The 13,445-nt window shown below is 36.8% G+C and overlaps 1 protein-coding gene across 1 annotated transcript in view; it reads left to right on the forward strand.

Moving 5' to 3' along the window:
* LOC140135714 (dysbindin-like) overlaps nucleotides 1–13,129 on the forward strand; it is a 222,328-nt gene extending 209,199 nt beyond the window's left edge. The window contains exons 8-12 of the mRNA XM_072157307.1: nucleotides 245–377; nucleotides 1,356–1,378; nucleotides 5,485–5,625; nucleotides 8,724–9,092; nucleotides 11,118–13,129. Of these exons, the coding sequence (XP_072013408.1) occupies nucleotides 245–377; nucleotides 1,356–1,378; nucleotides 5,485–5,625; nucleotides 8,724–9,092; nucleotides 11,118–11,320 (869 nt within the window). The 3' untranslated portion in view covers nucleotides 11,321–13,129. The remainder of the gene's footprint in view (nucleotides 1–244; nucleotides 378–1,355; nucleotides 1,379–5,484; nucleotides 5,626–8,723; nucleotides 9,093–11,117) is intronic.
* The last annotated feature ends 316 nt before the right edge of the window (nucleotides 13,130–13,445 follow it).

Genomic DNA, 13,445 nt, shown 5'->3' on the forward strand with positions numbered 1-13,445 from the left:
ATGAAATGTATTTTCTCATAAAACCCATTAATTTCTTTATTTCTTCTATATCTATAAACTTCTTCAAGTGTTTAAGAAAATGTGCCTTTGATTTTACAATAAATACAGAATTTCTTACATAAGAGGTAGACATAATACTAAAGTAAATGAAATATGCGCATGTGAAAAGTTTTGTAGCTGGTATTTTATTTATATTATTGCTGCTGTGCAAACAAATATGAATGTTTTTTTCTGTTATATGCAGGTAAATTAGAAGCTGATTTTGAGGAGTTGGAATCCATGTTACTTGGCTATGAGGATATGTGTGATAAGATGGAACTACAAAAGAACAAAAAGACTCAACTAGAAGAATTGACTAAATACAAAGAACAGAAAAGGTAGATTGGGAATGACAGAAATCTGTCAACTATGGATTGGAAGAAATTGTTTATTTCTGTAATATTGAGTGGCCTGTCAAATATAATTTTTCATGCTCCATATACCAAGCAAAATAGGACATATATGTGACCTGATCAAGGGGAATGAGTCACATGTCGGCAATTTTCAATTAGAAGTTTTTACATCATTTTCTGGCAGTTTATGAATGCTACATTTTTATGCAAACCCCATCAAAATCGGACAAAAATTAAACCCCTAACCCATAAGGCTAATGTAAAGTTGAATCCAAGTTTCCTGTCACCCACCCACATCCCGTTTTAATTCATTTATTAATTAAACATTATTTTCTATAATTACATCAATTTATAACTATTTCATATGCTGATTAGTATATGGGCAAGTATTATGAAGATGTAAAAAAAAACAGACTTAATCACATGTGATGAAAATAAGCCTTTAGAAGTATGGTGCATCCAATAAGAACTTGCTAGGTTTTACCCAGATTTAGTACATACTGCCCTCCTATATTGTGCACGCTATACTTCGAAAAGGCAAATTAAAAACTCAAGAAACCAGTCAAGCGATGGCTCCTTTCACTCACATTACTTGCTTGTTAAGGGTGCAGACCACCAAATAACTTCTCCATTGAAAAGCATGTAAAAATCATTTTTTTATGTGATGTTCTCTACCCTGTGTGAAAATATTTTTCACTTTTTTACGTCATCCCTGTATTAATTAAGGATTGAATTTTCATTTAAGCTCCTATTTTGGTTTTATAAATTCATTTTCGAAAATCGACGCTGCTATTTCAACACCAAAACTAGCATTAAAACTTGTTCTGTTAGCATTAATTCGGATATTGCCTACTGTGCCCTTATTCAAAGATACTGGTGGTTGTATATAGGTAGTTATTATGTTTGTTTGTTTGTTTGTATGTATATAAATAAATGTATTTACTTTGTTTTCTCTTGTTGCAGGAAAGAAGAGGATATACAAAAAGGTAATTACTTGGTATGATCAGAGAGTTTATCAGTTTTAGGAAATAAAACACTTGCCAATATTATGCAGCTTTAATCACCCGGAGTCATGGATACCAGGATGGTTGTAAGCACAGAAGAGAGAAATTAAATGATTGTATCATTTACTGTTCTTGTTATCTTTGTGCCGTCCAAGTGGCCAGTTCTTTTAAAAATTAATGCGCTGGTCTGAAGTTCATGTATGTGACCCGATCTAATCCACTTGGGCCAAAGTCAGACATTTTTGAAAATTGAGTAACTACCATAACTAATTTGCTCAGTACCTACACTTACTGATTGATGTTAAACCCCCAGGGCTCTTGAATACTTGGTTGCAAAGTTGTGATCCTTTTTATGTCCATTCTCTTACATTTTTTTCTCCTCACTTTGCTTAAAGGGACCATTGAAAGAATAACATATTTGGTATCAAAATAAAGCTAATAACATATATAATCCATTTCTAAAATGATAAACGCAATTTTCCTTTATTTTACCCCCCAAATCAGCAAATAAAGACAAAGCGCCCAATGTCGCGTCGCTCCGCCCAATTCATATGTGCAGAGACACATGGCAACCCCTGTGACGTCAAAGTGGTTATCCTTTCCGCTGCATGGCAACACTGCATAGTCCAGACTTGGTCCTAAACCAACGCATGAACGTGTTTACAGCAATGAACTTTTCTGTGCCTTTTAGGCCTAACAAGTATATTAAAAAGGATATTATAATATAAATTACAAAGCTACAATGACTTCTATGATAGGCCTTTATATAAATTCTAGCTAGGCCTACAAAATTGGCCAACAACGGGGAAACATAAGTAAGTTAGGCCTAGGCCTTCATATTGACAAAGTCAAAGCTGTCAGTGCTAGCTGCTCGGCTTTTGCAAGAGACTCAGAGTATCATTTGTTTTTACTGAGGCAACTCTTTACTTATTTCCTCTGAAATATCTGGTGAGGATAGGAAAGAGAAGGCAATGATGTTTCGGGTTAATGACATGCGACTTAATTTCTTCAGGCCTAATTAGCCTACCTCCCGGGCGTGCGGCCTAGGTTAACCGCCGGGCCTAAAACGCATAAGCCGATCCTGACTCAAGTTTGGAAGCTGAATTGCGAGTGATTAAAGTGTGTTTGTTTGTTTCTAAACGGTCGCTCCGTGTTGAGACACACTCATGCATGGACGGGACCAGGTTCAAAACAAATGTCAGGCTCGGGAGAAGCGAGTTGGCGCGGTTCTCGCCTTTGCACCACACCGAGGTCCCGGGTTCAACTTCAAGCCCGGCGCGCCCAAAAGACTCGTGTGAACTTGGTTTATCCCGATCCCGGATCCATGCTCGCAGATTTTCTCCGGGATCTCCAGTTTCTTCCTGCTTCTCAAAAATTGGTGATTAGTTGTTTGGTTATCAAAAACTTCCTTCACCCAATGAAATTTGGGGAGCTGAAAAGATAATTGGTGGATGTTACAATCCAAGTGCGGCTAGATTTGTGACAGGTTCGGCGCAGCATCCAGCCTAGATGATGCATGCGATCTGATTGTGGCAGTACCATGGCAGCGAAATTACAGCGCTTTGAACCCTCCGAGATCTGGAAAAAGGCGCTATTATATAAAAGCCGAAATTTATTTTTATTTATTTTTAAAGCCCTATGAAAAACGAGAAACAAATTCAAGGAACATATAAAGGCCACTCCAAACAATCATATGAACAATATTAACTGTCAGCCTTTACCCAGCAAACACAAAACGTTTTCGACATCATTCGCAAAAGGTTATAAAAGGTTGTCAGAAAACGTTTAAATGTCGGGTTATATAAAGGGTATAAAAAACGTTTTAATAACATTCCAAAAACATTCTTGAAAACTTGATACAAAACATTCTAAACAAAATGTTATTTTGGGGTTGCAAAAATATTTAGAGAAAAAATTTGCCCAAAATACTTTTAATAACGTTTTAAAAACGTTTTCATGACCTTTATATAACCCGACATTTTAAAATGTTATTAAAATGTTTTGAAAAAACATTTTAAGAACATTTCTGTGTTTGCTGGGTTCAAATATTTTAACATAATGTTATTTAAGTATTGACACAATATTTGGCAAAAATGTTTGCACAAATAGCTTACAATAACATTTTTGAAAACATTTAAAATATTGTTGTAGTGTGTTTTCATACAAAACGTTTTAAAACGTTATCATGACCTTTATATAACCCGACATTTTAATGTTATTAAAACGTTTTTATCTAAACCAAAAGCCAAAATATAACTTATTTAAAACGTTTTTAAAACGTTTTTATGTTTGCTGGGTAGTTTACGTTTTTTCGAAATGCTTATAGGCCTAATCCAATCTCAACTCCCACTGAAACTTGAAAGTGCAAAATGTCCGAGCGTTTTTATCAAAGGTAGGCCTACAGTTAAAAAGTTTATGTTGATTGGGTAAATCTTATAAAATACAAGCCGCCTGGCTGGATATTTCGTTTTTAGACATGACTGACAACAATTTCAAGCATAGCCTAGGCCTACCCCGGGCTTAACCATCCATGGATTAAAATAAGTGTGGGCCTATAATAGTTCCCATTTGATGTTTGTAGCATATAGGCTTTTTGAAGGCCTATGTATGTTTGTAGGCGCTCCTCGTAATTTATTTCAAGAACAGCTTGCATGTCATGTTCTTCATCTGCCGTTCAGCTACTGCCCCAGTGCCAACGGCTCAAATAATATAACACATGGCATCTAGGGGAATAAATTTGCAAAATAAAAGGGCCTAGGCCTACTTTGGCATGTTTGGGGTTTGAAAATAAGCACTTTTGAAAGTTAACTTATGGAAGAAAAGGCTTTTTTTAACCAATTGTCATCTCTTGAATATTTTAAGGTAGGCCCTACGGAAAAAATACATGCCTATAATAATAATACCCATGGGAGGTGTTCAAGCGCCGCACATCATCTGCAGTTTATGTGTTGCGGCAAATCTTGGCGATATTCCCTTCGTCATCGTCACTATATATATATCATAGGCCTAGGCCTACTCATAATTAGTTCTATGGTTTTATACGTGCCATGTAGGGCCTATACATAAAGTCATCGGAATCATACCTTGGTCATGTTGACCGGTGGTTGAATTTATGAATAAGTAAAATAGGAAGCTGCATGCTTGATGATGATGAAAAAAAAAAAGACAATTGATCGCCCCCGCCCGGCCCGCTTCCTTTCGCATGGCATTGAGGGAGTCTGAAATGTTTAATGCTGTTTTCTTTATTATAGCCTAAGGGAAAACTTTTTTTCAATGTTTCATGGTTTCAAAAGTTAATAATATTGTCAATTGTTTAGATTTGCTTCTGTCCAATAAGCATTTCAATTTAGAGGCTCTGTTTTAATCATCCTCTCAGAGAACCATCAAATAACAAGAGCCTCGATCCTATCATCCTCCTCTACAAGTTACACAACTAATAATGTCCGAATAATACATAGGCCTAGGCCTAAATCCATTTGCATTGTAAAAAATAATAAATGATAAATAAAAAGGCCCTCCACTTCCTCTTTTTGATAACATGTGGACAATCAACTGGTATTTTGTTTTTACTTGACCTTTAAATAATTATATAAGTGGTTGTATTATCATGATTATTGCATCTGATATTTAGATCGCGATCGCTGTTGTCAAATTATCCCGGCAAAATGTCAACGCAACTCTAAACGCGTAACCACAATGACGTCATCCGAAAGCGCCCAATTTTCTACTTTTGATAAATGACGCGCGATGTAGCGTCGGAAGGGGGTAAATCGAGTACGTTGTTTTTATTGTATTTTTATTTCTAAAATAGTTAGTTCTTCAATTGTTTTAGATATTGATTCTATATTTTATGGGCTTTATTTTGATACCAAATAATATTTTCTTTCAATGGTCCCTTTAATGATTAAAAAATCATTTAAAAAAATTCCACATTGCCACAAAAATTGTAAATGTTTGATTTTTTTTTTTTTTTTTGGAGGGGGAGATCTCTTTCCCCATCTCACCCTCCCCCTGTGGCACTGCCACTGACCTCAATAATATAACTATTTTTAAGAAAACTTTTGTTTTGTTTGTGTTGATAATTATAGCACATTTACAAGAAGAATACAACCAAAAATTCAGTGAAATTGAAAAAAAAGAAGATGCGAAGCTAAAGGAGAGACAAAAAGCCTTTGAAGATGTCTTTAGTGCTGATATGGACCACTATAGAACTCATGGCAAGATGGAACGTAAGTTGCTTACCAGGAAGGACATCTATAGCCCGAATTACCTTCCTCGAGTCAGTAAAGTAAAATCAAATTTTAAATGGGCCATTTTGAGAGATTTTCTCAAAAACTGTTCATTTTTGCAGAAATCTGTTATGCTAGTTGGATTCCTTTGCATCATTTCCTTTCTGAAAATACATATGTGACGTGTCATGTCAAAAGGAGACACTTTTGGGCAGGTTATCAATTATGAGGTTTTTACATATTTTAAATACAGAGATATTTTGCTCTACATCGCCGTTTTCCCCAATGAAATCGGACATTCCTAAGCGAAGATATTGAATTCGCAAGTTATGGTATTATAAAATTGGAAATTGAGATATCGGCCTTTAAAAATATTGTTGACAATGTTGAGAATAGGATTTACCTTGAAAAATGTCTCAGAAAATACAAGATGCCAGTTATATCCCGGTCTGATACTATCAGACAATATTTTAAACATTAATAACATCACAAATTCGCAACAAACCCAAATTGTGAAAAAATCACCTGCGGGCAGATTTTTGGCTATTTCTCCATTTATGATCATGCCCAAAAGTGTCTCCTTTTGACATGACACGTCACATATTTTGGTATTCTTCTCATCATTACATTTTGAGACATAAAACAATATCCAAATTACTGACTCCAGGAAGGTATACAGACTATATCATTCTTCCTTTATATATACATTAGGGGCTGTGCAATAATTATTTATTTTTGGCAGGTCAAAAGGGGGGCCTATACATTTTTGGCAGGTTGAAAGAGGAGCCAAGATATTTTTGGCACACATTCATAACTTTTAAATAAAACACTGTAGGATGGCTATGGAAAACAAATGAGTAAATGTCCAGACGCAACATAGCAATAGTTGCAAAACGTAAGTTCCAGTATTAGATTTATTTCCAAAACTGCTATGGAAAACAGTGTGCAAACATTTGAATATACTAAGGGACGAAATCAAAACTCCATCCGGTTCCATCCGGTTGCTATTGTTCTAAACAATGGTAACCGGACAGAACCAGGTGGAACCGGCAGTCAACGGCCGGTCGAGTTTTGATTTCATCCCTAAATTGATTGCTATATTGCATGCTGCATTGTATTTGTAGACCATTCAAGATTTGCATATTTGCCAACAATTTGGCATATACAAAGGGGGGGGGGGGCAGGCAAGTTTTTTGTAATACTGAAGGAAAGGCAAGCATTTTTTCAAAATTTGCCATTTGCCAATCATTGAGGTAATTTGGAGTATCAGCATTAACTACTTTGTGCACATATATCCTGTTATAATTTATGATTTTAAACTTTTGATCTCAACACAAGATTAGACATACCTCAAATTTTCGGTCGTAACTTCGACCTTCATCGGAGACTGGCAACCCAAGTTTGGGATCAATGACCTTTTGGACACTTGACCCCAACACTTGGTCGTAGACTCTTGGCAGCTGGTACCGGCCCCCGTCACGGTTAAGGGAAGGTTGGTTGACTCTAATGTAGATGGCCTCCTTGACACCCCTTTCGAAATACTTGGGTTCCCGGTCGAGGATCTTAACTTGCTCCAAGTCAACTTGGTGCCCCGGGATTCGATGTGGATGTGTTTGGAGACTTCTGACGAGCTGGAACTTGGACGACGGTGCTCAAGGAATCTGGCTTTCAAGGATCGTTCTGTTTCGCCAATATATGATTCCGAGCACTGGCCTTTAAGTGTTTTTCCCTGACAAGGGATAAAATACACTGGTCCCGCTTATGTCCTCTTTTTTCAGTCTTGTCTTTTGGTGACACAAGTAACTGTCTAAGGGTTTGAGTTGGTTTGAAACAAACCCCGACACCGTAGTTACTGAACGTTCTTCTGAGGGCCTCAGACGTTCCCTTAATATAAGGTAGTACTATCTGCCCTCTAGTCTCTACATTTGCACTGTCCTTGTTTTTGTCAGATCTCGCTTTCTTAGGCTTGTTTGCACGATCAAAAGCCCATTTGGGATAGTTACACTTCTCTAATGCTTTATTGACGTGTAATTTCTCCTCTTCCTTATCCTCTTGGTCAGTGATGATGCTGTCTGCCCTGTGATGTAAGGTCTGGATGACACCTAATTTATGTTGAACTGGATGATTTGATTCGAAATTGAGATATTGATCTGTGTGCGTTGGTTTGCGATAGATCTTGATCCTCAGGCTACCATCCGCTTGGATAACCGTGTGTGTATCCAGGAACGCGAGCGCTCTATCCTCCTCTCCTTCTGTGGTGAACTTTATGTCCGGGTCATGTCTAATCTTGTGTTGAGATCAAAAGTTTAAAATCATAAATTATGATGTCTACCAACACAGATGAACTTTCATGCTAATATATCATGTTGCGTTCATTTCACTGCAATACATGATATATCACAATGGACAGGGTATGAGTTGCTATGCAGAATGCAATAAGGGAACAACCCAAAAGTTTGATGAAGCCCTATAAACGAAAGTCCTTTCGTTAGGGAGGGAGGGGGTCAAAAAGTCCGATTACGTTTGTAAAGAAGTAGCTAAAACATCGGTCAAAGTTGATCTTTTTTTAAGGATTTAATATATAATTGTAAAATTTTAGTATTTTCTGAAGTACGATATTGACATTTTACACTGGTTGCTTCAAAATGATTTCAAATAAATATAGAGTGCAGTACTCGTACTCGCAACCTGCAACTTGTAAGTTCATTTTTTAAAGCAGCTGTATACTGCACTTTAATTCTTTTATATTTGAAAATCCAGCAAGTCCAAATTTTTTATGAAGAAAAATATTTCAAAATAAAGTAGAATTATTGTTTCTTAAACGTGATCAATATCCTAGCAATGTCGCACCCCTCCACAACCCCATCGACCATAGCGAAGGCCCTGTGCCCAATTAATACGGGTTGGAATTTTCGATATTTGACACTTACGTTAGAGGGGAGGGGGTTAGCCTTCCCTAAACAATATAAATATCCCAATTGGCATTTATTGCATTTTGCATCTCGACTCTTAATGTTCTAACTTTACTGTGCCAAGCCCCATTAATATAAAAGCAGTGATACTGATAATAACAGTATCCAACTGATATTTCATTGTAGGTCCCATTGCAGAGCCAGTAGAGAAATCAGTCAGCTCTCTAGAAGAGTTTGATCTCTCTGTAGATCAAGGTGACCAGGAAGCTTTAGATGACTTCTTAGGTACAGAAGAAGACCTCAAAGACACCATAGATGATGGAGACGAGGAGGAGGAGGAACAGGTGGAAGAAGAGGAGGAAACAAAAGAGGTGCAGGTGGAAGAAGAGGAAACTACCAAAGAAAAGGTGACCCTGATATTACCTGATGACGATGCAAGGCAGGTGGTAACTGGAGAAGATGAGGATGAAGTGGGGTTGCCAGGTGGAGAGAGGAAGCTGAGCAGTATTTTGTCAGATGAAAGTTCTGCTGGAGATGAGAGTGGTATTATGGGTGGTAAGTCAACACAGACCTTTTCACATATGTGACCCCTCGGCACAACTGAGCCCTGAAGTCGCCAATCATCATTTTTGAGATATTCAACCAAAATATTCTGCTTGAAATTAGCTTTAAAATGATGTATATCATGTCTATAGTACTTGACATTTAAGTAGTGAAAAATCAATAAAACAGTCAATAAATCATTTGTTTCCTATTGTTTATTGTTAAGTTCGATGGAGCATATCTCAATAGTGGCACTGGCGACATCCGGGCTCAGTTGTGCCGAGGGTCACATATCGTCACTGGTCGGTAAAACCTTATATGTACTTTTGGCCCTTGAACATGGATAAAAACCTTGTAGGTGTAGACTTTATATTGAAGAGGTTTGCTTCATCCACGTTCAAGGGCTAAAAGTGCATGCAAGAAATTACTTTTGGCCCTTGAAAATGGATAAAGCCTTGTAGGTGTAGACTTTATATTGAATGGTTTGCTTCACCCATGTTCAAGGGCAAAAAGTACATAATATTTTTGATGAGGTTTTTCCCGCCCAGTGGCGATATGCATAATTTGTTCTGACGTTACTCTAAACTTTAGACGAGAAACGCTATACTTAGTTCATGAGGTTATATCTTCTTCACAAAAATGTTTTTACAATGGAAATCTGTAGTAAGTAACAGGGTTTCAAAAACCTATTCCAGTCAGGTATATGGGTTTGTTGAAACCATCATGTTTCCCACAGAGTCTGGAAATGTGGTGATTTTAAAGATCATGGAAAAGTCACAGAATGTTTATTTTGGGCATTGAAATTCCAAAAAGTTGTATAAGACCTGTTGACTTTTCTAAAGAATTCAAACTTTGTAAAAAGGAGTGTAAAAGAGAGGGAGAAAAGAAAAGTGTTTCTACAAAATCATTGTGTGAAGCAAGACTGGTCAGCTGGAGAAGGCTTACTTAGAGGCAGATTTTAAGGTCTGGAATTGTAACTTGTCTGATATATATATAGTTTGCAATCATGACTAGGTGAGATTACCCAGATATCAACTGTGAACTTTGGTAGTCCAGTGGTATAACTCTTGACTGGTAATCATGAGGACTGGGGTTCAGTCCCGATTTTTCTCTCTCTCAATTTATTATAAAGTCTGCACAAAAAGAAACTCAGCTGTTATAAACACGACTATAGCTTCAGAACTAATAATTGTTTTCACAATATTTTAACATAGAGGGAAGGATGAATTATTTACACGCATTTTGATACCACATTTGTCAAATGTTGTTCAATATTAACAACACAGTAGTGTTTTTAAAGAAAAATACCTGATTTTAAAAGTTGCAGTTTACAGCGATCAATGGTTATTATGTCAGCACGGTAGCACGTAAAGCCCGCCATTATCTTCACGCTCACTACAAAATCAATACAAATAGTTGCAACTTTTATATTCGGCTATTTTTCTTCCAAAACACTGCTGCATTGTTAATATTGAACAAAATTGGACAAATTAGGTATCAAAGTGCGAAATAAACCATCCTTCTTTTTATGTTGAAATAATGTGAAAACAATTATTAGTTCCGAAGCTATAGGCGTGTTTATAACAGCTGAGTTTCTTTTTGTGCAGACTTTATGTCAGTTTGCCTGAGCTTCATTGAAGGTGATTTATATAGTCATTGAAAAGTTTTGGAATGTTTACCGCCTGAGAACTACAGTTTTTCTTACATTGTTACTGATTGGTTAATTACATGATATTATCATCTAGGAAACAATCAATTTAGATTTAGACCCCGTACAGCTTAATAACTTATCTTACCATATCCACGATTGGCTCAATATGTTATATAACCAATCAAAATAGTTCTCTATTCTTACCATATCTCTGATTGGTTCAATACTTGCTATAGCCTTCTTTGTAACCAATCAATATAGCTCTTAGAGCCTGTAATTCAACCAGTAGTGCCCATCTGGTTAAAATCTGTGGAAACCCTTACCCTACTACTTATGACAAAAATGCTTCTTTAAATAAGCTTTGGAATTTGATGTGTTTATCGCAGTTGATTACGTACCAGAGATTACTGGTCCCATTGAAGTACAAAGTGATGCAGAAGATATAGAGGAAGAAGATTACGCCACACCTGTTGCGTCAACCCCGGTAGTATCCTCCGACAGTGATGAAGATGATGCAGGAGAAGAGGCAGGAACAGATGATAAAACTGGCAGCAAAATTGGAACCAACTTAGAGGATACGCAAACGTGATGTATGGAAAGTGCGGGCTAAAAGTTACTTATTTTTACAGGTACTTTTTTTTGTAATTAACCAGAGCTAATCAGTGGTGGTAATATTTGCGAGGACTTAATTTCACAAATCCAGAAGTTCATTATTACTAAAATGACAAAATGCAAAAATACCGTATTGTTTGTAATAAACGCTCCGGGGGCGTTGCATTTTTCCAAAAGGAGGGCGTTTATTGAAGGTGAATTGTCAGTGAAAAAAACCCATTACAATCGGGTTAAATTTCCAGATGGTGCTCCTGTAGAAAGGAGGGATTTACGACTTTTCCAATACTAGTATTATGGCGACGCCCATGGAAAATATCATTTTCGTGGTAAATTCATCAAAATTGCACCCGTAAGTGCATCATCAAGCAAGAATCTGGTGAAATTCTACCATAATTAGGCAATGGAATGGATGGAAGTTGAGTCATAGGTTTTGTCCATGCAATTTAGCGATCGTCACTGACAAGATTGACATGACTGATGCAAGTTTTTAAGCTTACTCACACAATATAGCATGGAAATGTTTACATTTTTGTCAATTTTTCTCAGAAAAATTGGAGGGGGGCGTTTATTATAGGGGGAGCGTTTATTACAAACAATACGGTAGATAAATTTGAAGGTATCTAACCATAACATTCTTGTTGTGGTTTTGTTGGAGAACTTGGAATCTGCCTATGTGTTGAATGTTCATACACCGGTCCAGGTAATGTTTTATATAGCTTGAAGATATAAAAATTTAAAAATGGAAAAAAAAAAACACATTTGGACACATTTTACGTTTTTATCATAATGCTCTGTTTTATTTCTGAAACTTATACATGTACATTGTACTTACAGAGAGTATATGAAGACTAAAGTAAACACAATACAGTCTTCTTTTTTTTTCAATTTTATGTATAAAGTTACATTTTATGTTATAAAATAAACAGTACTATTAAGAATACTTATTATTGGTCCATTGTTGACTGCTACACTTCGTTTCACTTCAAGTTCGGTAGTGATGTCAGTGTTTTTATGTGGTTGCTCCGCAAGGGTACGGACAAACCGCCCTTGTACACGTGTGTAGACATATGCACTTCAGGGTTAGGTTAGGGACCGTTCACAAACACTTGTTAGGGGGGGGACTGATGCAAAAATGGGGCCCTGAAAATTTTTGACCCTCCTAAGGGGGGGGGCCTGAAGAAAATGATAACAAATTGTCCTGGAAAAATTGAGTTTATATGGTTTTCTATGGGGTTGACCCATAATTTTCATGACAAAAAGGGGGGCCCTGAAATTTTTGAGGTCTGTAAAGGGGGGACCCCAAAAAATGTTTGCAATAAAACTTTGTTGCATCGGGCCCCCCTAACAAGTGTTTGTGAACGGTCCCTTAACACACACAATTTGATACTGTGACCAACGAAATATGCACCTACATCATTACCGAACTTGAGGTGAGACAAAGTATAGAGATGATGGATGTACATCTCCTATAATTGGTCAAAACGACTGCTCAGTTCCAGAAGTGGGTTAAGTGCAATAGCTGCCATGTGTAGCTACCATGTGTAGATGAATACAATATACCGTTTGTAAATGTGACCCGTTACAGCGAAAGGTACCTTATGTCGGCTGCTACAAGTGTCTCTTTTTCCCCAATGTTGGCAGAAAATATCAAACAATAATGACAATCTGAAGTGGCGGTCATTTCAAATCATCTACAAGTCAACGAGGTTCAGGAATGTCTTCTCATTGTTAGTGGGTGGCTACATACCTATACAAATACAATACAATGCTTTTGTAACCCACCACTCACGCCCACTTGAACAGGATTAGCCATATCAAATAAAGACTAGAGCTGTATAACAAACAGTTCTATAGACAGGTACAAGCTTATTATCCTCTACAACAATAGGATTAATGATTGGTTTAGAATGCATTTGTTACTAGCAAAATAAGGCATATGTAGCTCCCGACTTAAGGTACCTTTTGCTGTAACGGGTCACAAATTGCCAAATGCACACACTGCAGCTATTGCACTTACCCATTTCTACACTGAGCAGTTAAAAAGTGATATATTTGCTTGATACATTCCAAAGCTATAATTGCTTGTTGAGGCAAAATGATGA

Source organism: Amphiura filiformis, chromosome 16 (assembly GCF_039555335.1).
Source record: "Amphiura filiformis chromosome 16, Afil_fr2py, whole genome shotgun sequence".
Taxonomy (NCBI): domain Eukaryota; kingdom Metazoa; phylum Echinodermata; class Ophiuroidea; order Amphilepidida; family Amphiuridae; genus Amphiura; species Amphiura filiformis.